The sequence below is a fragment of the Hippoglossus stenolepis genome, chromosome 2 (assembly GCF_022539355.2).
Source record: "Hippoglossus stenolepis isolate QCI-W04-F060 chromosome 2, HSTE1.2, whole genome shotgun sequence".
NCBI classification, from domain to species: Eukaryota; Metazoa; Chordata; class Actinopteri; order Pleuronectiformes; family Pleuronectidae; genus Hippoglossus; species Hippoglossus stenolepis.
The window spans coordinates 2,374,229-2,397,743 of NC_061484.1; the positions used below are offsets into that span (position 1 = coordinate 2,374,229).

At 41.4% G+C, this 23,515-nt stretch overlaps 1 protein-coding gene across 7 annotated transcripts in view; it reads left to right on the plus strand.

Moving 5' to 3' along the window:
• The first annotated feature begins 1,262 nt into the window (after positions 1-1,262).
• Positions 1,263-23,515, plus strand: part of LOC118121666 (VPS10 domain-containing receptor SorCS1) — a 152,513-nt gene continuing 130,260 nt past the window's right edge. For 4 of the 7 annotated variants that reach the window (XR_007034867.1, XR_007034866.1, XM_035177716.2 and 1 more), the window contains exon 1: positions 1,264-2,215. Coding sequence is in view for 4 of the 7 variants with exons in the window: in XM_035177716.2 (XP_035033607.1) it covers positions 1,496-2,215 (720 nt within the window). In the remaining 3 variants the exon portion in view is untranslated. Of the gene's footprint in view, positions 2,216-23,515 lie in introns of all 7 variants that reach the window. The other 3 variants (XR_007034868.1, XM_047343562.1, XM_047343565.1) reach the window with 1 other exon arrangement.

Genomic DNA, 23,515 nt, shown 5'->3' on the forward strand with positions numbered 1-23,515 from the left:
ACAAGATCTGTCCACAGACAGACATATAAACCCCAAAGTACTCAACACCACCTCTGTGGTAGTTCACACTACAGTCGGTTTATATACAGGACCACATTTTGCCATGATTACACACTCACACACACACACACAGGGTGCAAACAATACCAGCCAGTGTTATGGCTGGTAACCACAGAGGGAGAATGGATGAGGCAGAATGAGCAGCACCGGGCTGTAATCACCACAGATGGGTCATTATCAGCATATGACTGTCTTGAAACCAAAGTGTTTCTCCTCGACACACTTGTTTAGAACACATGATGCAACATGTGCTAGAAGGAAACATTTGTCTAAACATGACAGCGAAATGAAACATTGCTCTTGGTTGTATTTGACACTAAATATATCCCTTTACCCTTCCATCATAATTTGTTGTCGCCTATGGATGTTTTTCCTTGTGGTGAAATGAATCACCTCTCAAGGCACAATCTGCCCATCTCATTCCCTCATGGCAACATGCTCTGCTGTGAACTAGAAAGCAGCCAGCTGTTGTAGTAGTCTGTGACCATTTGTATATCCCTTTGTGCGACTCAGTGCTCATCAGCAATCACCATAACCTCGGGTTTAGAGACACGGAGAGTTTCAGGGCCAATATCAAAGAGACACTCGTTCATCACCTGAGACACTGTGAATTCTCACTGAGACATTATACAATTATTAATCATTGAAATATCCATTATTCAGTCCAGTCGGCAGGTTTCCCAGTAGCCTACAGGTGATTCTCCAGCTTGCCCCTCAGCTCAGTGAAGGAAAAGGCATCATCATATCACTCGGTAGAGGCGAGATCGATTGTGAAATGCATGCATATAGATGTGTTCAAATCTCATGTCCCAATGTAAGCTAATGAAATCTTTATTGCTGTTTTATAAGTCATAAAATCTCCCCACCCTGACACTGCACTTAATTGGAAACATGTTAAGAGGCCCAAAAGAACTGAATCCAAACAGGTTCATCAGGGTAAAAATAATTCAGTATTATTTGCTAAATTGGGTGATTTCTTCTCCCTGGAGGGAGGCTGCTGATACAATCTGCCACAGGAGGAACAACTACCAGCAGTAGCTTCCCAGAAAGAATGTGGCTGTGAGGGGGAGACAAAAGAGCAGCAGAATAAAAATGAATTGTATTACTGACTGCTTTAATTAACAAGCGACCATACGGTGGAACATAACAAACACGGAGAAAGACAGTCGCAGTATTATCCTCCATCTCTCAGTCCGGATGCTCAGCTCCTCCCCCATGCGCGCGGGGCTTCATTTGATCAAATCCTTCAACTTGGACCACTTAGGCTCAGCTGCACTTTTTTACAACACTGCATTTGGGCACCGCCACAACTTACGCAGCAGTTCCTCTTCCACAGCGCAGCAACAATTAACACACAGCGGAGAGGCAGAGAGCGGAGTGTGGGGGGGAAAAAAAGGACTTCTTGCCTGCACCGCATCTTTCTGTGCCGCCAGCCATGGAGACGGGCTCCACATTTTGCCCAAAGTGGCACAGTGCGCTTTGGCTTTTGCTTTTGATGATGCTCAGCTTTTTCCACGCAGCCAAAGCTGAGATAACTTGCAGGTCGTGTCAGCCTGGAAATAAGTGGCGCGCACGGGAATTACTGTTGAATTTCGACACGAGTGGGTCCTCGGCGGGGTTGAAGAGAGAAGTTTTGGGACGCGGGGACGGGGCGGCGGGGAGAGCCCGGGCTGCGGGTGGAGGGAGTCGGCGGCTCCGTTGCGCGGCGGGGTCCGCTGACTGCGCTCCGGATGAGGCGGAGTACACGGGGCCACGGCTGGGACGGAATACACGCAGCCTGCGCGCAAACGGTGACATTGGCGAGAGCGAGTTTGCGAAGACTAAAGTTTCATATGTGAAAATGAGCGGCCAGCGGAGGTCCAGCGACGGGGCCGGTCTCCCCTCGGCCGTCTCACTCAAAAGGCGCACCAGGAGGAACAGTGGTAAAGATGAAGCCAGGTCCCCCCGCGCGGCCCGACGCCAGGACCCGGGAGAGGGCACCGGTTCGGCGGCGGCACGCAGAGTGACGCGCTCTGAATTGCGCAGGAGCGGAGAGGAGCGGAGAGCCGCTGGTCCGAGGCAGGAGGAGCTCAAACTTAACAGTTCGACGTTCGCCTTGACCGGGGACTCATCTCACAACCAGGCTATGGTGCACTGGTCCGGCCAGAACAGCAGTGTAAGTCATTCATTATGTCCGCTTTAAACATGCGCCAATCCACAGAGGGGGGGGGGGACGTGCGCTCATGTTGGCTGTCAGGAACACATTACCTCAGGAGAGGAGCCAGATCTCTCCCTGATGCGCTGGGAAAGGTGTGTGAGAGTGTGTGCGTGCGTGTGTGTGTGTGTGTGTGTGTGTGTGTGTGTGTGTGTGTGTGTGTGTGTGTGTGTGTGTGTGTGTGTGTGTGTGTGTGTGTGTGTGTGCGTGCGTGTGTGAGAGAGAGGGAGATACAACCAAGAAGAGAGGAACAATCTCCCTCTTGTTTAATTGATGTGTTACTTCCCAGCTCATATCGCTTCCATCTTTGTCTTCACCAACAAGGGTTGAAAACTGGGGTTTCAGTGTGATCATGAATTATAGTGGAGGATACTAACAGTAAGTGGGTTTATTGTGCAATTCAAACGGACACTATTCAAAAGCCTCACTGTTGAGATCAGGCCTTATCCCTGCACTTTTGGTTGGGTTGAGTGCTTTTCTTTGTCAAGAGTGAGAGACTGATCTCCAGTGTGGAAGGAAGAGAGAGAGAGAGAGAGAGAGAGAGAGGAGAGGGCTTTATCACCGGAGCTTCCTCAGACTGGGCAGCTGCATTGATGTCAGGATAAAGCATGTTGAGCACGGAGCCTTTCTGACCAGCAGGCAGGATTTTCAAGTAGCGCCGTAGGTTGTGGGAGAGGTTAAGCAATTTCAGCCCTCCTCCCTGCTTTTTGTGAGGCCACGTTTCCTGAGCCACGGGCCCAAAGCACCTGCAAAGTTTAGAGCTGAAGAGTGGCCTCCCTTCGCCGCCCTCTCGCTCGCTGGCTTCGGGTCCTTCCACGTGAAGGCAGGAATGAGACGATCAGGGTTTTGTCCGTGTGGCGGCGGCAGTCCTCAGGGGGAGGAAGGTATTTACAGGTGCTCCAGCCTTCAGAGCAGGCAATCAATTGTTCTATTATTAGTGTTGTACGCGAGTTTAACAGAGAGCATTTCCATTCGGAGGGACCAGCAGCGGCAGCAGCAGCTGCTTGGCTCGCCCATGTAGCCACAGAAACTGGCCAGTACAAGCAAAACCTGACATCTGATGTTTTGGAATCAATAAACAGGTTTGGAAGTAAAGAAAGACTCCATAAGAAACACTCACATTTCTAAAAGAGAGACATTGCGAAGGATATAATAGGCAGAGAATAATAAAATAATATAATGTGTAATTGTTATTTTTCCATTTGATTAAATTGTCAATATTTCCTTTTAATTGATTGATTTACCTAAATACCACTAAATAGTGAAACAATGATGTTTACTAATAACTAATAATGTCTCCTCTAAGCTGGCCTTTTTTTTTTCATCCAATTTTCTAAAATCCCAAGATAATTAATTCACAATGATGTAAAACGGCACAAATCCTTACATTCAATTTCTGGATTTGTAGAATTGAGGGTATTTTACCTGAAAAATGACAGTCGCAGAAGACATTTCTGTTTCAGTGCTTAATGTAATGTTCAGGTATCCATACCGAAAAAAAACGACATTTCAGGCTCCGCAGCGTCACTCTGCACACACATGGTCAAGGATCTCTGTTAATGAGTTTCCGCAGCACTCAGCACCAAGCCATTGTCCAGGTGATGATGACATCAGACGTGTCCTTCACCTGAGATCAGCCCCTTTGATTGCACGTTTTCAGTCGCGCCACAACTTCTGGAATTTATTAAAATGTCGTCCACCTCAGTATAAATATGAACACAACATGAGAGGAATGAAGTTTGTGTGAGTTCCGTCTTTTGTTTGTTGGAATGCCCATTTGTTTCTAAATGACCTTCTTAGTTTTGCAGCCCCTGTCTCCTTGGAGTATAAATGTGAAGTGTATCTACAGTGCAGCTGGCAGTGATGCTGGATGTGTCATTCTGCACAGTGTCGTCCACGGTGCAACATTTTATTGCTTGTTTTACCAGCTGGCTTTTATTCTGCTGCATCTTTGTTCGCTCTTCAGAGACGACAAAATCTGGATGCAGGAGAAAAAAAAAAGGTCTTTGTCTTGTTTTGCATCCGAGCGTAAAACAGAACCTTTACAAACACACTTTATGTTTCCCCGCCGATAATGGAATCCTATAGATTATTGCTTTAAACTTTAATTAACATTGGGAAAAGCTTAACTGAAAAAAAAAAAAATTGCTGGGGCGCAATTCAAATGTATTCATCTGCTGTGAGGACCGATGTCTCCACACGGCTGTGTCTTCTTCTGCTTCTTCTTCTGAGTCAAAATATAATTAACATCAACTGAGCATCAAATGCAATAAAACAAATAAAATCAAGGCCTGAATACAAAATGAACGTTTGTCCTAAAACCAGGCTTCCACAAGTCCACGTCTTGACTGCTGCACCACTGCACTGCTCAGTGTTACAACCACACCACTTAGCCCTGTCTGTAACAAAACCAATTACAGTCAAACACGTATCAGCGGCTCCCATGCCCGGCACTTCCCTCCTGCCTGAAATTCCATCCTGTGCTTCAGGTGTTGACAAACTATTGTAGTTTGTGACAAAAAGTGACTTTACAGTGGAGGCGAGAAAAATAAATACACCTGGAAATGTCAGAGATTCTTGCAAGGATTTTCCATTCATCATTGTTATTTTTTTTTCCTTGCTGCCATTTTGTGTCTGCCCTCAAAACAAAACAGACAATCATCACTATTTATCAGCCCTGTTTGGTTTTTGCCATGTGAAAGATGCTCCTTTTGTCACTATGAAACAATTTGCCCTGATTCTTTCAGTTGACGCAAACAACTTACTCGAGACGTGCGAGAATAGAGGATCTGGCATTAAAAATGCAGAGTTGTTGCTATAAGTGGGAACAGAAGTCCTCGGTCTTTACAATCTAAGCTGCTGTATAAATAAAAACATGAGTAAACAACATGGCACGGAGCTAAAGTGAAAAGGATACAGATAAGGGCTCTGCGGCTCGCACAAATTTAACCTTTAAGGCATTTACAAGGCTCGTCTGTTAAGCATCCCACATTACTGGAAGCCTGTATGTCAGATTGGATTGGAGGTTATAATTAGGACTCATGCAGCATTGCCGCAAGAGTCATATAAGCATTGTAGGCCAACAGCAAATAGAGAAAAACATGTATCATTAGTACAAATACACGTGCAGCAGTTGAATGGACTGTACTTAATTTAGTAAATGATGGAAACATGTGATTATTCTAAGAAAGGATGCAGGATGTTGATGTGGAGACTCAGGTCAGGTTGCGCTCGTTCCTTATGCTGTTAAATTGTGCCGGCATATTAATCTGGACTGAAACAACAGCTGCACTGTAAAAAATAGCTTTGTGTTGCCTCCACCCCCGAAGGTTCTGAGTTCAAACTTAATTTTGGTTTAAAGTTTGTCCATGATCTGATCATGACCTGAGTTTTGTACCACTTAAAGCAATGACCCAAAACTTAACCTACTCTCTTAAACTCGACCGAGAAGAAAATGTGACCCTGTGGCTACAGTATTTCATCAAACTGCGTTTTTTTTATTTATTCCAAGATTTACTTGGTGATTTGGTTAGAGTCTATTTTCTGGATAATCCACTTTCTCGCAACCTTTCCTTTGTGGTCGTCTGCCATTTCTACACTCTAACAGAACGACACTGTAGTGATGGAGAGGGGTTAAAATAATTGAAGTCACATGACAAATTTACTCCTGTTTTGTTTTTTGACAAAAGTAACGTAATGTTTAATCACTACTGGAAGTACTAGTCTGGTAAAATACAAACGCTGTGTGTGTTTGGCTGTCATGTGATGGGTCTGATTGAGATATGTTGCCAATCCACAGCACTAAACATGCTATCACACACCGTGTCCCATTTTTCTCCGTTCACATCTACCGGTTGAGGCAGATAGCCGCCGCGCATATTGAGTCGGGTTTTAAAGGTTTCTTCCTGTAGAGGGAGTTTTTTTCTTTTTGCTGTGACGATGGACGGTTGCAGCCCTGTGATAGACTGGCAGCCCATCCAGGGTGTACCCTGCCTCTCAAATGTCACCTGGGATTGGCTCCAGCCCACCGTCAGCACTGAGAGGATAAGCATTGTAGCTCATGAAGCATTAGGGGAAGTTACTTTCACTTTCTTTGCTCTTTATGCAAGACAGGTTAACATAACACACATTCTCTTCATCTATTGTGTGCTGTATGGAAGATTTTTTTACCCCTTTTTGGCTGTGTATGGTTCACATGAACATTTTTCAAACCCACTATCTGGTAATGGTAAATAGTCTGTATTTATGTAGCGCTTTTCTTGTCTTGAATACCACTGAAAATGATTTACAGTACAGTTTTTTGCCATTCACCCATTCACACACACATTCATACAGTGCAACTACGGGCAGGACTTGGGGTTCAGTATCTGGTAATGGACAAGTATGTTTTGGTGTAACTCCATCTATCAGTTTTCTCACCCTAATAACATTGTACTCTCCAAAGTAATAGCTCTGAACTCAGATCATAGGGTTAGACAAACATGCAAATCTAGATAAAAATTGGAAAAAAGGATTGGAGTTTGTAAACCAACTATTTTGGTTCTTGTCTGAGCAATCACACCACGATAAAGTAATTAAAAATTAATTCATGAAATGCGGAAAAACAAACAACTTTCTTGACAGGATCACAACATTTCATTTCTAGTTAAAGTGTTTAAAGGCTTAAACTTTGAGCTTTTTTTTTACAATCTGACTGCACATTGATTATTGCCTGTTTAAGAATAGTGAAAACTAAGTTTAGATCATAGTAATTACTTGAGTGGAACTCAAATTGAAATGAACTCTAGTTATCTTTAAATGCACATTTTATTGCAGGTAAAAAGTCATGGATAGGGCTAATTGTTACTATTAGTAATGTAAATAATTTTTTTTAAGCCATTATTCGTAGATTTGTATTGAGATTATTTTTGTTCGGTAGGTGTACATTACATTTTTATACTCACCATGATTGGAATTTTGTGTACATGTGGTTTTAATCCACTGTGAAACACATAACAGCACATTCAGCTTCATCCGATGCAGAGACGTCATTGTAGCAGCGAAAAAACTCACTGAACTCAGTAATTTAATCTGCAATCACTGAACTGGTTTAGAAAATAAAGGCTGAGTCCTCAGAAGAAGCACGGAAACATTGAATTAATTTTACCCCACTGTGTCAGAATTACACACAGAGAGTTCTCGGTGCTGGCAGAGCAGCATTAAGATGCCAGGAAAAAGGTTACAGGCAAAGAGCAGTCTCACCGTGGGACCGGTGGCATATTGCTCAGATGGATGTACAGCACGCACTGGGACAGCATTATTTACATTATGAAATGTCAGGCATTAAGTACTCTGGCCTGTCAGTCAGATCGGTCGGCCTGACATATTGTCTGTCAGTCTGAGAAGTTTACTCTTGAGCTTCCCGAGACGTATTGTCCTGCTGCTGGAACGTGTCCAACAAAAGCAAACAGAAGCAGGTGAATTTGAAATTGAAACCCTGCAGAGACAACAGCAGTTTTTTCTTTCACAGACGAGCGAGCGATCTATCAAAAGATTTTTCTGCCAATTAATGAGGAATTGATCACAGGACACTCTTTGAAGAATTGTGAGAAACTCACTCACTGTCCCATGACAGTCTGGCACTACCTCTCTAGGTGTTGAGGGAATCTATTTATGTTTGTGTATGCACTCGCATTGCCATGGCAACAGCTAATTTACCACCAACCCAAAGATTTGTTTCAAATCTCCGCTGTGCACTGACATTTCCTCTGCACCATCACGCCTTCACAATTTGCTAATTTGGAGACATTTGAGGGCCGTCAATGCCACATGGAGTTGTGGTACGAGCAACACATTGAACACATTTACAACCTGCTCATCCAAGATGTGTAATTTAGGGCAGAGTTGTGCAGCCAGGAAAAGTGGTGTGGTTAGCAGACAATTTGACTCACCTTTTTATGCAGTACAGTATTATTTATTGTTGAAAAAGGACAGTGATTTAAAGGTTGCATTAAAAGTTATTTATATTTTAGCTTTATAACTTTAGGGATGACAATGTCTGTATTTTGGTTAGGCCACAAATTTGTTCCACACAAATATCTCAGTTAAATGGATTCTTGTGACATTTGGTTGAAATCTACAGATTTCTGGCCATTCACCAACTTTCCACCAGCATGTCACACCTATCCTGTGAAACTATACTGAGTTTGGTAAATGAATAATGAAATAAATGGATTAGTAAATGGATTATGGTGGTCCACTGACCTTTCCTCAAGCACCAGCATGCGGTTGAGATTTGTGGTTTTTTAGTTTTTACTTGTGTGATCATCTAAGGTTTTAACCAGTACCACCATCAGGTACAATTTCACTGTGTCCAAACTCTTTCTATTTATGTATGTATGTATGTACAGATATCTATCTATCTATCTATCTATCTATCTATCTATCTATCTATCACTGACTGTCCCTTCACTTCCTTGCTGTTAAGCTTTTGAAACTAATCACATTTAACAGTGTAGGGAGACAGAGATAGATTCAAAACAAAATCCCTTTTCACACTGAGACACCTGCAGTGACAGGAAATCAGCTTGAAGGCGGAGATGGAAGAGAAGAGGCAGAGGGAGATGAGGTGAATGATACACAGGAGAGAGAGAGAGAGAGAGAGAGAGAGAGAGAGAGAGAGAGAGAGAGAGAGAGAGAGAAATAAAATCAATCAGTCAATCAATCAATTTTGCTCTGGTTACAACCCACCAAATGGTTAATCAAAAAAGCTTTTCTCTTGCTTTGATGGACAGTTTGACGAATACTTTATGTGCCTTGGCTACACTGGATGCGTGAGCTTCATGGAACGTCTTTTCATTTCTGCGCTCACTTGATCAGATTAGAGCGGCCACACTGCCTGCATGAGACGTACCTGAGCCGCGCTGCTCTTCTAGACAGTTGGGGTATCGCCTATTTTCTCTAAGGACTGCAGACAGTGAAAATGATCTTTTACCACACTTTTTATGCCTCTATCTGCTAAATATGTCACACACATACATATTTGCAAAACGTCCTCCGCCTGATTCAAAGTAGAGGTGTTTCTGTTGACTGAATACATGCATTTGCTTTAACAAAGTCTTTACTGTTACTGTAGGACCGGAAGATGCACGGCTTCACACTGTCGAGTCCTGGCATTTAGTGGAGTTTATGGCCCTACTTTTATTTAAGGAAATATAGTAATTACACCAATAACCCCACGTAGCAGCTCTGCAGACGTGCTCCCTGTGTGAACTACAGACGCCTGTGAGATCAGCGACGCAGCCAGTGTGGCCCACGCGTAAACAGACACCCGGTTGGCTTCTTTAACTAGTGAACACCTTTTTTTATATAACATCACAAAACACATTGTGATATACAGCACTGAATGATTTTACAATACACCTCCTTTACATAAATACTTATTTTCCCTCTACTTTACACTTCACACAGAAGAATGGAAAGCTGAACAAATAATCTATGCCTTTATTTTAAAGGTAAGAAATATGTATCAAATTACTGCTTGAAGTGAAGAAAAGGTACATATTATTTTTAGATGACTTTAATGCACTAAATCATATTGTTCTCTAGTGTGTTTTTTCCATATTTCCTATGCTTTGTACTCCATCTGCTCTTGTTGTAAGAAACCCCTGTCCAATGTAAACCATATTTTTCTTCATACAGCTAATTATGGATGTTGAAATAAAGTCTGAGTGATTTTCAGTTCAACTAAGTTTTGCCTTTACCCCCTTAAATCTGAATAATCAATGGCCTCAGCCATATGGGGCCATGTGACTGTTGTCTACAAAATATCTTCATCATCCCATTCAAACAGGTCCCTCAGGACTCCTGCTCCTGTTTATTTGTCAATTTCTAATAACAACACCACTTGCTCGCTTGAACCATGTGTCTTGGCCACACTCATCCCAAATTATGCTGCAATTACAGTGTGAGCCTCCAAGTCAGGTTGTGAACATTCAGCTTCCACGCCAGCAGAGTATTATCTGTGTGCTTTCAGACCCGTTACTTAGCCCATCCTGCTGAGAGTAGATTTAAAGACACATTGAAACAGCAAATATAACCGAAGCCACTGTGTGGGCTAAGCGATCCTCGGGGTATGTGGCTGGGAGTGATCAGGCAGGCGGACGCTGTCACGCTCCACTGAGCAGCATTTGACTTGCCATCAGGCTGTATATGCCCGTAAACAAACTGGGATTTCCATCCTGTCTTTCTTTTGCATGGAAAACAATCCCACGTGAAACACTTACAAATAAGTCATTATTTGCTTTACTCTGAAGTAGTATGCTGCCAAGGTGTCTCTGGAGTAGTCAGGGTCTTCCTGTGGGCTGGCCCTCGACAAATATTATACACTTTGTGGGTAATATGTTGGGGCTCTCTCAGCCGAGCCTGTGAGGCCTCAGGAACGCACACTTTATTTCAGTAAGTACCCTTAGGTGCTCCTGAGAGTTTCATTTCTATTGCTACCACCTTTCTGTTTCTCACTCTTCAATTTCTTTTCAGTCATTCAATGACATTGTGTCTGCTGGTGTTTTTGCAGGCCACTCGATTTTTGGCCCCTTCAATTTACAATAAGTGGGAAGAATTTGTCTTGTACTCACAAAAAGGATAAACATTGATTTATCCTTATTGGTGGCTTATGACTTAAGACCTGTGCTTTTTCTTTTCTCCCATCTTAAGACATATACTGACATTTTCTATATGTTGTGGATCCATTTATGTAGTAAAGTAGTGAATGTATTTCTGTTAAACTCATGGCATTAGTTCTTCTGCCTAAGTAGCATTAGTTTCTTAATACATTTTATTTTTCAAGTCTTGTACACAAGTTTTAACACTCCCTTATAACACCCTTATTATTTGTGTCATAAGATGTAAAATGTCAAATTAGAATACCACCTTTTTATAACAGAGTATTAGGGTCATGTTGAAGAAACCTTTTTTTTGATTTTGAGAATAAACTCATTATATTACAAGAATAGTCGAAAATAACGTTGTAATTTTACGACAATAAAGACAAAAAAGGAAATAAGCAGAAAGGAGAGCCTGTGCTTGCCTGACTCTCACGCCTTCTGGCTCCAAAATCTTTAACCAAACCCTTCATGAATGTATGAAACCTCTTTGAATACTGCCTAATGCAGATGTAACCAACAGTCACCCTCTGCCAAACATTCCCTCCTCCACTAAAGAGGCAACTTCTCCAAGTCTATGTGGTCCTTTCTCCGGAATAATACGTTTCTTACTGAATTTTTTAAATCCTGATACTTATGATAATGTGGTGCCGATGTGCCAAAAGTTTTACATTCTTTTTCTCAAAATATTATGAATTTATACAGAAAATCTCACTTTTTTTTTTATCTTCAGCATGGCCATAATGCTGAGTTGTGCTTTTTTTTTTACATTTGAGCACTTTTATTTTTCATGTCAGCCCTCACCCTGAACCATGAAAATGATAAACTCAGAATTATTAGGATGAAGATTTCTCCTAAAATGATGTGACTAAACGCACCAAGTCGTGTTGAAAGGGAAGACTCAGCATTGGTGATCAAACAGTGTTTAAGCCTGTTCCAAAAAGGAAAAAAAGCCTGTTTACCTTTTTCCAAATAGGGGATGAAGACACACTTGTTTCCGTCAGTCTCTCCTTAGAGCCATTCTTGGTGCTGCATGGGATTATTCACACACGGAAAGGAATGAAAGCAGTTGTGTGAACAATGAAAGGAGAGCTCTTGAGAGAGATGTTCAAACTAACAAACACGTACTTCTCATCCCCACACCTGGCCAATCGCTTCGTGAAGTGGACATGCCTCTCAGCTTGTTGCTGTTTGAAAAGTTACAAACAGGTTCAGAGGCATCCTTCCGAATCCGACGTTTGAGAGGTGCAGAGGAAGGGTTGGTTTCAGACGCTGTTTGACATTTGACGAACACGCAAAACTTGTGGTATAGAGCTTCCTTGGGCTTTACGTGCCTCTTGGATTTTAAGTGTCCCTGTTGTGCTTGAGGTTCAGTCATTTTCAAACTTTGATCTTGTGTATCTCTAAACCTTGAATGGACATGTAATTAGATGACAGCTGCAATAATATAACATAAACAAAGTAAGCTGCTGATGGAGGAAAAGCTCACTCTCTGTTTCAGGTTTTCAAAAATTCGACCCCACCACTTTAATGTCGTTGCAGATTAAAAGGATGTTGAGGAAATCCCTGTGTTTTAGTGTGTTACTTTCTTTGAGCGGAAAATTCTAACTGTAGTGTATAGTGACCATGTCAGAAGGAGATTCAAATTCATCACTTCGTCTTTGGAAATTAATAGTTCGAACGTTTTCCTTGTTTATTATTCAGCACATTAGAAATACAAAATAAGCACACATGAAATAAAATAACAGAAACAAAGAGAAACCAACAGTTATACACTGACAGTGTTTCAATAAATGAATATTATACATTTACACAATTGTTTACATATACATAATTACATGTAATATATATAGTTTTAATCAAGGGGTAGATATTCAGCGCTGCGCCGCGCCGCATCAAGTCGAATGCACCTAATATCGAGCTCAAAGAGAGGACACTGCACTACCAAGAAAAAATTGGGTTTCTATGTTACTCACAAAATTATTCATCCAAACTGTTATTATGTGCTGATTTATTTTTTAGCACTAAAGAGTGTGAGTGGCCTCTATTGTTGCTTTTGCGAAAGGCTAGGTGAGGCAGTTGTATTTATAAAGCACATCATACACAGAGGTAGATTCTGTACAGGGACAGTAAAAACAACACAGAGACAAGGTTAAAGAGAAATCATTTTAAGATGAGAAAGTCTTTCAACAACTTTTTACAACACATTTCAAGCTAAATAAAAGAGATTACAAATATGAAATGAGGTAAAGTTATTACAAATTTTAGTACTAATAAAATAGATAGAATTCTGTAAAATAATAGAATGATAATGATAAATAATAGACTTAAACACAATGATGGTATGACCATAGATTTGATAAAAATAATTTAGTAAAAAGCTGGATTTAAAAACTGCTATGGCTGGGGCATTCCTAAGACCATCAGGCATTTGGTTCAATGGGATAAACTAAACATTTGTCAAAGGACGCGTACCCATCTGTCACTTTAGATACAGTAAATGTACTTTGTAGTGAAGTGGCAGTATCTCTTTACAAACATCAGTGCACTGTACGTTTTTGCTGTCGCTGGTGACATGCGTGCAGCGGCCCATCTTCCCCGGGATGTGATTGACATTTTGATGTGAACGATGGCAATCAAGGTGATTGGTGTGTGGGAGAGACGAGCTCTGTTAGGAGAGAAGTGAAGCGCAGCTTAGAGGCTGAGCTGCGAGGTAGAGCGTGCTCACATAAAGATTTTGTCCGTGCATTTGTGACAGTTAGGGGAACAATGTAATTTGCACATAAAAAAACCGACAGTATTAAGGAAGAGCGCAGAGTTAAATTGCTTCGGAATATCGGAAAAAGTCAGATTTGCAGGATGGGCTTCATAGAGGTACAGCTGATAACCTCTGACTGTGGATTTTAGTCGGAGGCAAAGGGCTCGATTGCTGGACACGGTGTTCATACATTATCTGCTTCCTTTGAAACCTCTCCCCCTTGTACCAATTCTGATTGACAAGGAAGATTCTCACAGCTATTGCAAGGTAGTCTGAGGCCTTCTTTCTGGAGGCAGAGAGTCCCATCTGTGGCACATTTCTGTGGCACAAATTGAATCACTGGCAATCTGTAAACCACAGGAATGTGTCTGAAAGTGAAGATGAAAAAGGTGTTTTTCAAGAGCCCAGCACGTCGACTGAGAGCAGCAGATGAGAGGGCTGGCCAAGTTAATTGACCAAGCCTGATATAACATGGATACACACAGAGTGGTGGAAGTAGCTGAGAAGGAGCACAACGAACAATACAAAGCACAGGCGATGGATGAGTCTCTCCCTCTCAGCACACGCTGGTTGTTGTTTTAATAAAAATTCTGCATGTGTAACAAAACAAGAATAAAAAAGAGCCCTTGTTTTACCTACTCCAGCTCTTGAAATTGATATGGTACATACCAAACACTTGAGGTTCAAAAGGCAAAACAACTTTTTCCTGTTTCTCTGCTTTTGAAAGAGCCCACACTGCTCCTGGCTTGTTACGCACAGATGACCCGACCAGCAATTCACAGATCTGGTAATGAGTCTGCACAGTATCACTTTGCTAGTCATTATGATCAATGGGTTTTCCTGCTACCTCGAACACATTCACGCTACTTGAAGAAATACGATACAAACAGCACTATACAGAAGTCATGCTTAAGTTCATACTTTCCTCATTTTTCTCTTATCTTGCTGGCTGGTGAAGTTCATACTATGTGTCGTTTTTTAAGCTGCAAAGGTTCTTAAAGTGTAGGTGCGTGCGTGTGTGTGTGTGTGTGTGTGTGTGTGTGTGTGTGTGTGTGTGCACGCTGCAGTACCACTGAGTGAATTACTATGCTACCTGTGATCAGGCAAACACTACACAATAAAATGTCTAAATCACATTTTTAAAAACATGTAATTAATGTCTCCTGTTTTGAATATTTATAGTTTCTCACCTATTAACATAATGAGTAGTTACAAACAACTCTCTGCTAATAACTCTGTGGTTGCTCATAATTAACGTCTTGGAAACATGGCTGTAACTTCATCAATCACATGTTATTCAAAACGCTTGTTTCCGTGTGTGACTAATAGCTCAGTTAACACCTCTGTTTAGTGGAAGCGCATAATGTCACAACATTAGTGCTGCAAATTAGCACAGGGAATTTGAATTGGTGATGCAAAAGTCGCAGCCAAATCCCAAATAGACACTTAGAGCTGCTCCTGCAATTGTAATGTTTGTTAATGGAAAGGTAATGTGGAGACAGAGAGTCTTTTCAGAGAGGCTGATCAGTCACACAGCCGTAACAGCGATTCTCCAGAGGCTGAGAGACACAGCACAGCTGAATGTCAGAATGCTCTCGACTGCTGGGAGAGAATGGCCTGACAGCTTCGGTGTTGGACTTGGTTTACTACTGTGGCTCCATAAGCTAATGCTGTGGGATGGACAGCAAGTAAATAATGTGTCATTGTTTTCACTGGAGATGGAGGAGCCACCCACAGCTGAAACATCTCATTGTGATGGTTAATATATAGCACTGCAGTATTGAATTAGACTGCTGTAAGGGTTTTTGGGGTGTCGCGGTTTTTGTTTCAGTGTATCCGCACTGGAAACGTGACACAATGGAAGATAATAAGAAGAACAACAACAATAATAATGATAATAGTGATAATAATAAACATAATATTAATAATAATAATACACATTATTTATATAGCAATGGGGGGGGGGTTAACTAAGAAGAAAAGGTTGCAATTAAATAAATACAGGACCATAAAAATACGTTTTGAGCAGTATTCTAACGTTGCCTTTCTAATGTGTTATAATAGTTTATTCAATGTAACGCTGCTTCATCATATACTGTTGCTGTCTGTGTGTGGCACGTTCAGCAAGCCAGCACTGAGTGACCTCAGCAAGTAGTTTGGAAGATAGTCCGTTTACTCAAAGCAGCCAGCATGCATGTTCAATACGTGGCAAAAAAGTGCAAAGATCATGGCAAATAAAAAAACAACATACTTATGTTTTTGAGGGTGCTACCTGATACCATTTTCCCATGATGCATTGCCAACTGCTGCTCACAGCTGGAGAAAGTTTCACATGGTGGTAGAGCAAAGAAAAAATAAATTAATAATTTGTTTCCTCTTTTGTCAGTTGGCGGTGACACCAGGGGTTGACCCAGATTAATCCTTGCACACTAAACCAAAATATTATTTCTGTGTTGTGTGAAAAATTAGTTACAGTTTTCTTTTACTTGAATGGTTGACGATACGTGACAAACACTGATTGAACAACAGAGCAGTGACAGTTGTTGTGTGGAGTCAAACTGCTGCTGCATGTTGACTGAGTGGGAGCCATTTTACGAACGAGACAATACACCATCGACAGGTGCGAATTCATACATTATAAAATGTACAAAACATATGGGCCAGTAAAACTGTCCCATATTCGTGTGGACTTTCTGAAAGAGGTGTCCATGTGTTTTATGAAACAGTGATACAGCAAAAGAATTCACTCCTCGCTTTTTGGCAGGCGCCATCTGTGTATAGAGTCATCCTCGAAAAGGCACACCGGGGACAGATGAAGACATCTGGAGATACAGTAGCTGCCACATCTGCTAATGTCTAAACACATTTACCTCAGCCCTGTCATTACCATGTGAATTACCATGTATCCCTGGGATGAGGCTTTGATCGGCCCAGCACCTCGTGTCACAGCTCTTGAAGCCAGCACCCAGCCATCACAGTCCATTAGACAGCAGCAAAGTAAGGCTGTTGACAGTGCAGCTACAGCACCAGCGCTGGATCATACTTAGAAAACATCCATCTAATATTAGCGGCTCAGAACCATGCAGAGAGAAGGCATTTGGAAGATAGCGTCTGCTGCAAAATCTGAACTCATGGTCAGAGGTTTTCAACCAGTCACGTGCAATCACATACAGTTACTCTTTTTAACAGATTACTGCTTTAATTTATCAATCAGTTGCGCTTGCTTCTGTCGTTCTGTTGATCGATGTCAAGCTCTCGCCAATAAAACTTGATATATTGTGCAGATGTTTCACATTAAAGTCCTGCAGGAAAACAAGTGATGACACCTGAAGGCCTGCTTGAAGGCTTTTAATGTGAAACATCTGAGCAAGTGTTCCTTTTTTTCTCGACAGCAGCTTAACATCGAAAGGATAGAACAGTAAAGTAAAATGGACTTCAATTAAATATGAGAAGCAGTGTGTCTGTAAACTATGTGACATCATAGCTCGGTTGTTTTACTGGATTGGATTCTTCATGTCAGTTTGAGATAATAATGATGAGATCTACAGTTCTGCAGTAAATTAAAAAAGGTTAGATCGTTCGCTTCATCTTGAAACATCAGGTAAATAAAAGTCTGAGCCCAGTCACATGTAAATAATAAGTTGGATTCAGTGGATTGGTAATCACAATCATTTTCATTTTCTTTAATCCTTCATCTCTGACAGTCACAAAACAACAGGGGTTGGTTTTAGATGTACTTTCTAAATACAAAGCAGTGGACTACAGATGGCGGGACTGTAGACTGGAAGAGCGTGTCTAACTACACCGGGCGTCAGCTCATTAGTATTGCAGGTCCTCCTGTTGGACGCCAGCCGTACAGGGATCTAATTAATTCATCCATTCTGCAGTGAGTCAGTCCAGGGGGCAGGGAGGACCTTATGAAGCGGGACTCTATCATACCACAAATCCCTCCCAGGGCGTGAAATGGAGTGAAATAAAATCATCCTACTCCAGGTTTACGAAGAAAAATAATGAAAAAAAAAAAAGCGTGGTTGTCAGACCTAATTGATCACTATTGTGCATCAGATTTATCATGGATCTATCTGCTGTCGAGGTAATGCTGAACAAAGTTGGAGTTCATGTGTGTGAGATATAGGGTGGTACTCCATGTGATCATCACTGTGTGAGCGTCGGCTCTTCACATCCTTGACTCACCACACGACCCGAGTGGTGCACTGTGGAGGTGTGTGATAGTAGGAGTCAGAGGAGCGCGAGAGTAGGAGCACAGCAATCCAGGCTCTGCTTCTAATATCAACAAGAATCTGAAGGAGATGCTTTGTATATCACTAATAAACAAAAGGCGTAGTTGTATTGATTTGAAAAAAAAAGAAAAAAAAAAGGCGTTTGATTTTCCAAAGCAAGTGTGTAAATATCTGAGGCAGCAGTAATTAGTGTGCCTTTGGGCTGTGGAATTCAGTAGTTTGATGAGTGATAAGATAAGCTCTCCCTGTTCAGAGGTCTTCACTTATCTTGGTGTTAACTACCTCACACCACACACTGTCGTTGTGATAGTTGATAGTTGTTTTGACACAAATATTTATCTTTATTTGTATGTGTTTCAAATAAAAGCCCTCTCTGTTGGACGTGTTAACAGCATTAGCAATTCTTAGTCAGCAGAGCCCATTAAACAGACCGAAATCAACGATGTACCAATTCTACTTTTGTGTGTGTGTGTGTGTGTCATAGTCATGTGTAGCTTCTGCTGTATGTCATATCTATGTTTCCTATAACCATATAAAACTAGTAAAACCAAACAAAATTTTAAACACACCAGTGACTCACGGTTTTACTGTGTTACATTTTCCTTCATAATGAACATGTGCACTTATTTATTGGGAATATTTCCCATACACATCACCCTGCTGTCCAAAATACTCATGACCACATAAAACCCAAACAAGTACACAATTGTTTCCTTTTTTTAAAAACAAGAACTATTTATTTGTGACCCGTGCTTAAATTTACGGCTTTTGTCTTCAACAGGAACAAACAGGCTTGGAGCAGACATGTTCAAAATGTCAGATAGTAATCTATTGTCTGTCATTGACAATAATAATAATAATAATAATAATAATAATCATATACAACATGATCAGCTTATCCTTAAATGCAGATTATTGTCAATTTTCTTCTGCTAGAATTTCGTATTTCTTATTTGTGGGGCATCACTGCAATGATTCACCCAATATGTGAGGATGATCCAGTTACATGGTCTCTGTGAGTGTGAGGTGCACGGGGAGCTCCATCCAGCAGAGGTGCCCTTTGAACTTCCTTTGCTCTCTTTGGTAACTTTCCAGACAGAGGACCTCCATGGACAGTGGAGCCCATCCAAATCAAAGTGGTGTCTTTCCTTATTTGGCAAAGTGCCGAGGCGGTGCGTTGCCAGCTTCACCAGGTGCCCGTGGCCTTATAGGCGCTGGACTCAGGTAGAGCTCTTCAGACCAGATGGCCCTTCCATGGGGCTGGATCACTCAGCCTTCCCCCTCAACCCTTCTGGAGACCACTGGCCAGGAAAATGAAGAATTCTAGAAAAGGCAGAAATGCAATACTGTCGGAGTATAAACTACTGTATATCCCCTTCCATGCAAAATTGCAAAATTGATATATAGCCCATTTTAAATGTGTTAAATCAATATCAGATGTATGGACGTTTTCTGAACATAGATCCTGTTTACAGCATATTACAGTCCGCTCAGGTCTGAAATGAAATGACAGCAGTTCTTCACACAGTACGGCAAATCAGGACAGATTTAGATCCAAAGTCCATCAATGCACTCCACCGAGCCATTGGCCATGTAGAAGCTTTTTCAACAACCGCCCCCCCACCCCCAGTGCTTGATTGCTGTAAATCAAAAAAAGGACCAATCAATGGTGAAATGACAGACTGCACCGTAGCATAACAGGCTGAGGGAAGTTGGGGCTCAATGTGATCAGGTCACAACCCCCCCCCCCCACACACACACAATGCACACTCCCCCTGCGGTCCTGGACCAGGTCAAGGTTAAGAAACTGTACAAGCGTATCTACTCACTTCATATCTGTAAGCAGCAGCTCAGTCGGTGCTCATGTGAAACATCCCCGGGGCTGCACACGGCCCAGCTGGTGATACAGTGTTATCTGTCTGTGGATGGAGACTGATGGAGCTCAGATAGCAAGTTCAGTAGTTATTAATACAAATGTATACAATTTCTGATCAAAATAAGTGTTGATAGTCTTAGAATGTACTAATAATACACAATAAGTGATGGTTTGCTTATTTTGAATGCTGTCAGACGTATTTTCCCTCCTAATATATTAGCAGTTTCTCACTAAATATGAGATTATAGTGCAATAACTGGAATAAAAGCCACAGCATGGCAGGATTCACATTTCTCAGTGGCGGAGAATAAGACAGGAACACTCTTTGCTTTGTGTCGGGTTACTTCTTACGTCTCCCTCCCTCCCGCTTTCCACCGTTTCTTTTTCCATCTCACTCTCTGCTGTCAGATGTTGACTGAATCAGGTTAGAAATGGGAGGAGCAGAAACAGAAGCGTCGCTGATGAAAATGACAATATATCTATACGACGTTTGGATATTGAAATGCACAAACTTGCCTCCATCCCCAGGAAAACATGGGCTTATGTAACCTGTAGGAGGGAAACAAGGAGGGGACCTGCAAATGTGTGGTGCAGGCGTGAAGGAGCGGTTGGAAAGAGGAATACATTGAAATAGGGTTTAAATACCTACAAGCCATGACTACTAAAATATTCATATAGGAATAGTCGGAAAGATTCATAATCTCCAACACTTAGAAAATCCGAGCATATTGTAATACAAATGATTTCTGATTCGTAAGCAGCACAGAGACAAAAAGCAATAAAGTGCTTTGCAGATTGTAGTGTGATGACGGAGCGCTCTGCAGTTTTATTTGATGTGACTCTGACATTTACTGATTTGTTATTCAAATACGGTCTGACAAGAAGAGCACAGATAGACTTGACATCAAGGAGCTCCATCTGTCTGCCTGTTGTCGATGTAGTTTCACCCACAACACATCCTTCCACCTATTTTCTCAACAGCAACTTAAATATGGATCAGACTTTATCACCCCCAGGGAATAACATGATAATTGTGTGCACTGCATTGCAGATCACGAGTATAGCAATAGCTCACATGTTCATGTTAGATATTGGTGGAAAGCGGCTTTCTTCAAGGCTTTTGAAAATATTTGAACGGCCATGATCAGTGTGGTCATCCATTTTCATGTTAGTCAGGTAAAGGCAGGTCATGACCACCACAGACACCACACACACAATAACATCAGGTTCCAAAATGTCTGAAACTCACAACACAACATGACAAATGAAATAATATAAAGAAAGAAAAATTGTAAGAATTTAAACTGATTTGAACAAATATCTGAGCCCACTTGGTGATATTCCCCCTGTCCAAGGTTTTTAGGACTCATGGTGCAAGCTACTTTTCAACCATTTTATGATATTTGATGATGATATTTGAAAAGGTTTGTGGCTTTGAACTTTAAAGTACCCAAGATTAACAACAGAGGCATTTTAAGATCTCTCTTATTTTTTGGCCTTGTGTCATCTTGCAAATGTAGTCTCCTCAGCTGCTGAATGTGCCACCATGTCCGCCAGCTGCTCTGTAACTGTTTGTTGCTGAGCAGGTAGTGAACAATGGTCTTTTAGAACCTCCTCTGTGAAAGCTGCTTCTGGTTGTGGCTAAAAATGACACTTTGATGGAGTGAAACTTTGTATAAAGCTGAGGGGAACACATTTGAGTGATAATGCTCTTCATTACGAGGTGAAACCCTTGCCACATCATTCTCACATTGACACTTTGGATATTTATTTATAATCTTCAGAATTATCATAATCATTATTGTCAAAATACAATAAACCATAATCTGGAAGGCTTGACTCCCAGTGGCAAACCTACAGGGAGTCATCACTCTCATCTCTAAGGACTGGTTAAGCATCTTTCTCTCAACTCTGCTGTCATCGTAATGCATAGCCTGAGAAAAGGCTGCGATAAACCTAAAGGGAATCTATGTATGTTGCAATGTTACATGTCAAGTGACTAAGTGGGATTCAATTCAAACTGAGAACAACTAAGAGGTCTCTCATTTTCCTTTTTCTTGCTCAAGAAAATATTTTATTATTTTATTTAGTTATTTTTGTATTTATTTCGTGGAACATTTTTGTAAATCTACTGAAATGGTTTGCAGTGGTGAAGCCGACCACTGAGCCTATGTCCCTCCTCCAGGGTCACAGTAACAAAGCATTGTTTAAACACAGTCATTGTTATGTCAATTTAATCAGCTTAGTCAAACCAGTTTATAATTCTATTTGAAACACACACTTTCTACAGATGCAAGTGACTGATACATAACAATCTAAAAAGTTCCTCATTATACATCTGAAAACTAAATTAAAGTTTGAGGGCATTCGTTTTTAGCTCCATAAAGTTGAAGCTGGCCTTAAAGATACTTCCAGATCCTTTTAGCAGCAGCGTTGACTCATAGAAAGGTTCTTCCCTCAGCAAGCAACTGAACAAAGTCTAGACTTGTTTGAAGCTGTCTATTTTCATCTCAGGGAGACTTTTTTTCCTCCTGTTATCTCGGGGAGACTTTTTTTTTTTCATGTGACTCGTATGTAGGAGCTTCAATTTCTCCATCTGGGAATCTAAAATATTGCTGGTTCGAGCACTTTAATTCATCTCGTGGCGGGAAAATTTGCTGCTCAACACCTTTTTTTTTTTTAAAAGAGCCTGTTTCCGTGCCACCGAGGCACATTGAGGCAAGCGGGACGTCTTTGTTTCTTCAGGTTGCTACTTTTCTTTTCATTGTCCTTAAACTTGACTGCTGGGATTCCTTAAGATCCACGTTGTGATGGGGCAGTCGTGTCGAAAAAGTATTGTGCCTAATGAGATTTCCTTGTACTTCTTCCCTCGCCGGGGGCCTTTGAGAGCCTTGTTTAGTTCAAGTGAAGGTCTTATTACCGTATTCCTCAATCGAAGGACTTCTTCAGATTCACACCTCAAGCAAATTCCAGCCTGTTTGATCCCTCTGCACCGCGCTGATGAGTTGATCTGAGGGGGGAAAAAAATAATTTAAAAAAGTGCCTCTCTCAGATGATGAGAGATGGAGACACGCTGAGTCTACCAGCACTTTGTAGGTTTTAATTGCTGGGGAAACGGGGATGAGGTCAGAATGATGCAGGCATTGTGTCATTAGATGGAATAAATAATTTTTCTGTCTCGTCAACCACAATCCATATGGAAAGCATAATTAGAGCAGCTTTAATTAGCATACCTCTCGATGACAGATGGCAGCGTCTTGCTATGTTGACATCCAAAAGGTGTGTTTTTAAAATGTGCAACTTGTCCCTCCCAATGTTTCATTTGTTCCGTTTGAAGCTTCAGTGTTTGTTGCTCTCGGCGCATTTTTTTACTTCTGGCTGTGTCATGAAGCACACACAGACAGTGGGGACATTTCCTCTGTTTCCCTGACAGTGTGCTTTTCACATATCCACACTGTATAACCCAACATAATTTGAGCCTCTGCACGAGTTGTTATGTTAATACGGCGACAGATAAAACAGATATCTCCAGCATCCACGAGGGTGTGGAATTTGGCTAATGGCATTCACCGGAGAGGAGAGTTGAGGCAGTTTGTTCATTACCATCAATCATGAAATTGTTAATTTGAGTGATTAATGTTGGCTTACAGTGAGTCTCCTTTGCTATCTCTGCCTGTCTCCGTGCACATATTTAGCTCATAGAGATGATTCCAGGCAAAGCAATGTCACAGCAAGGAGAAATGA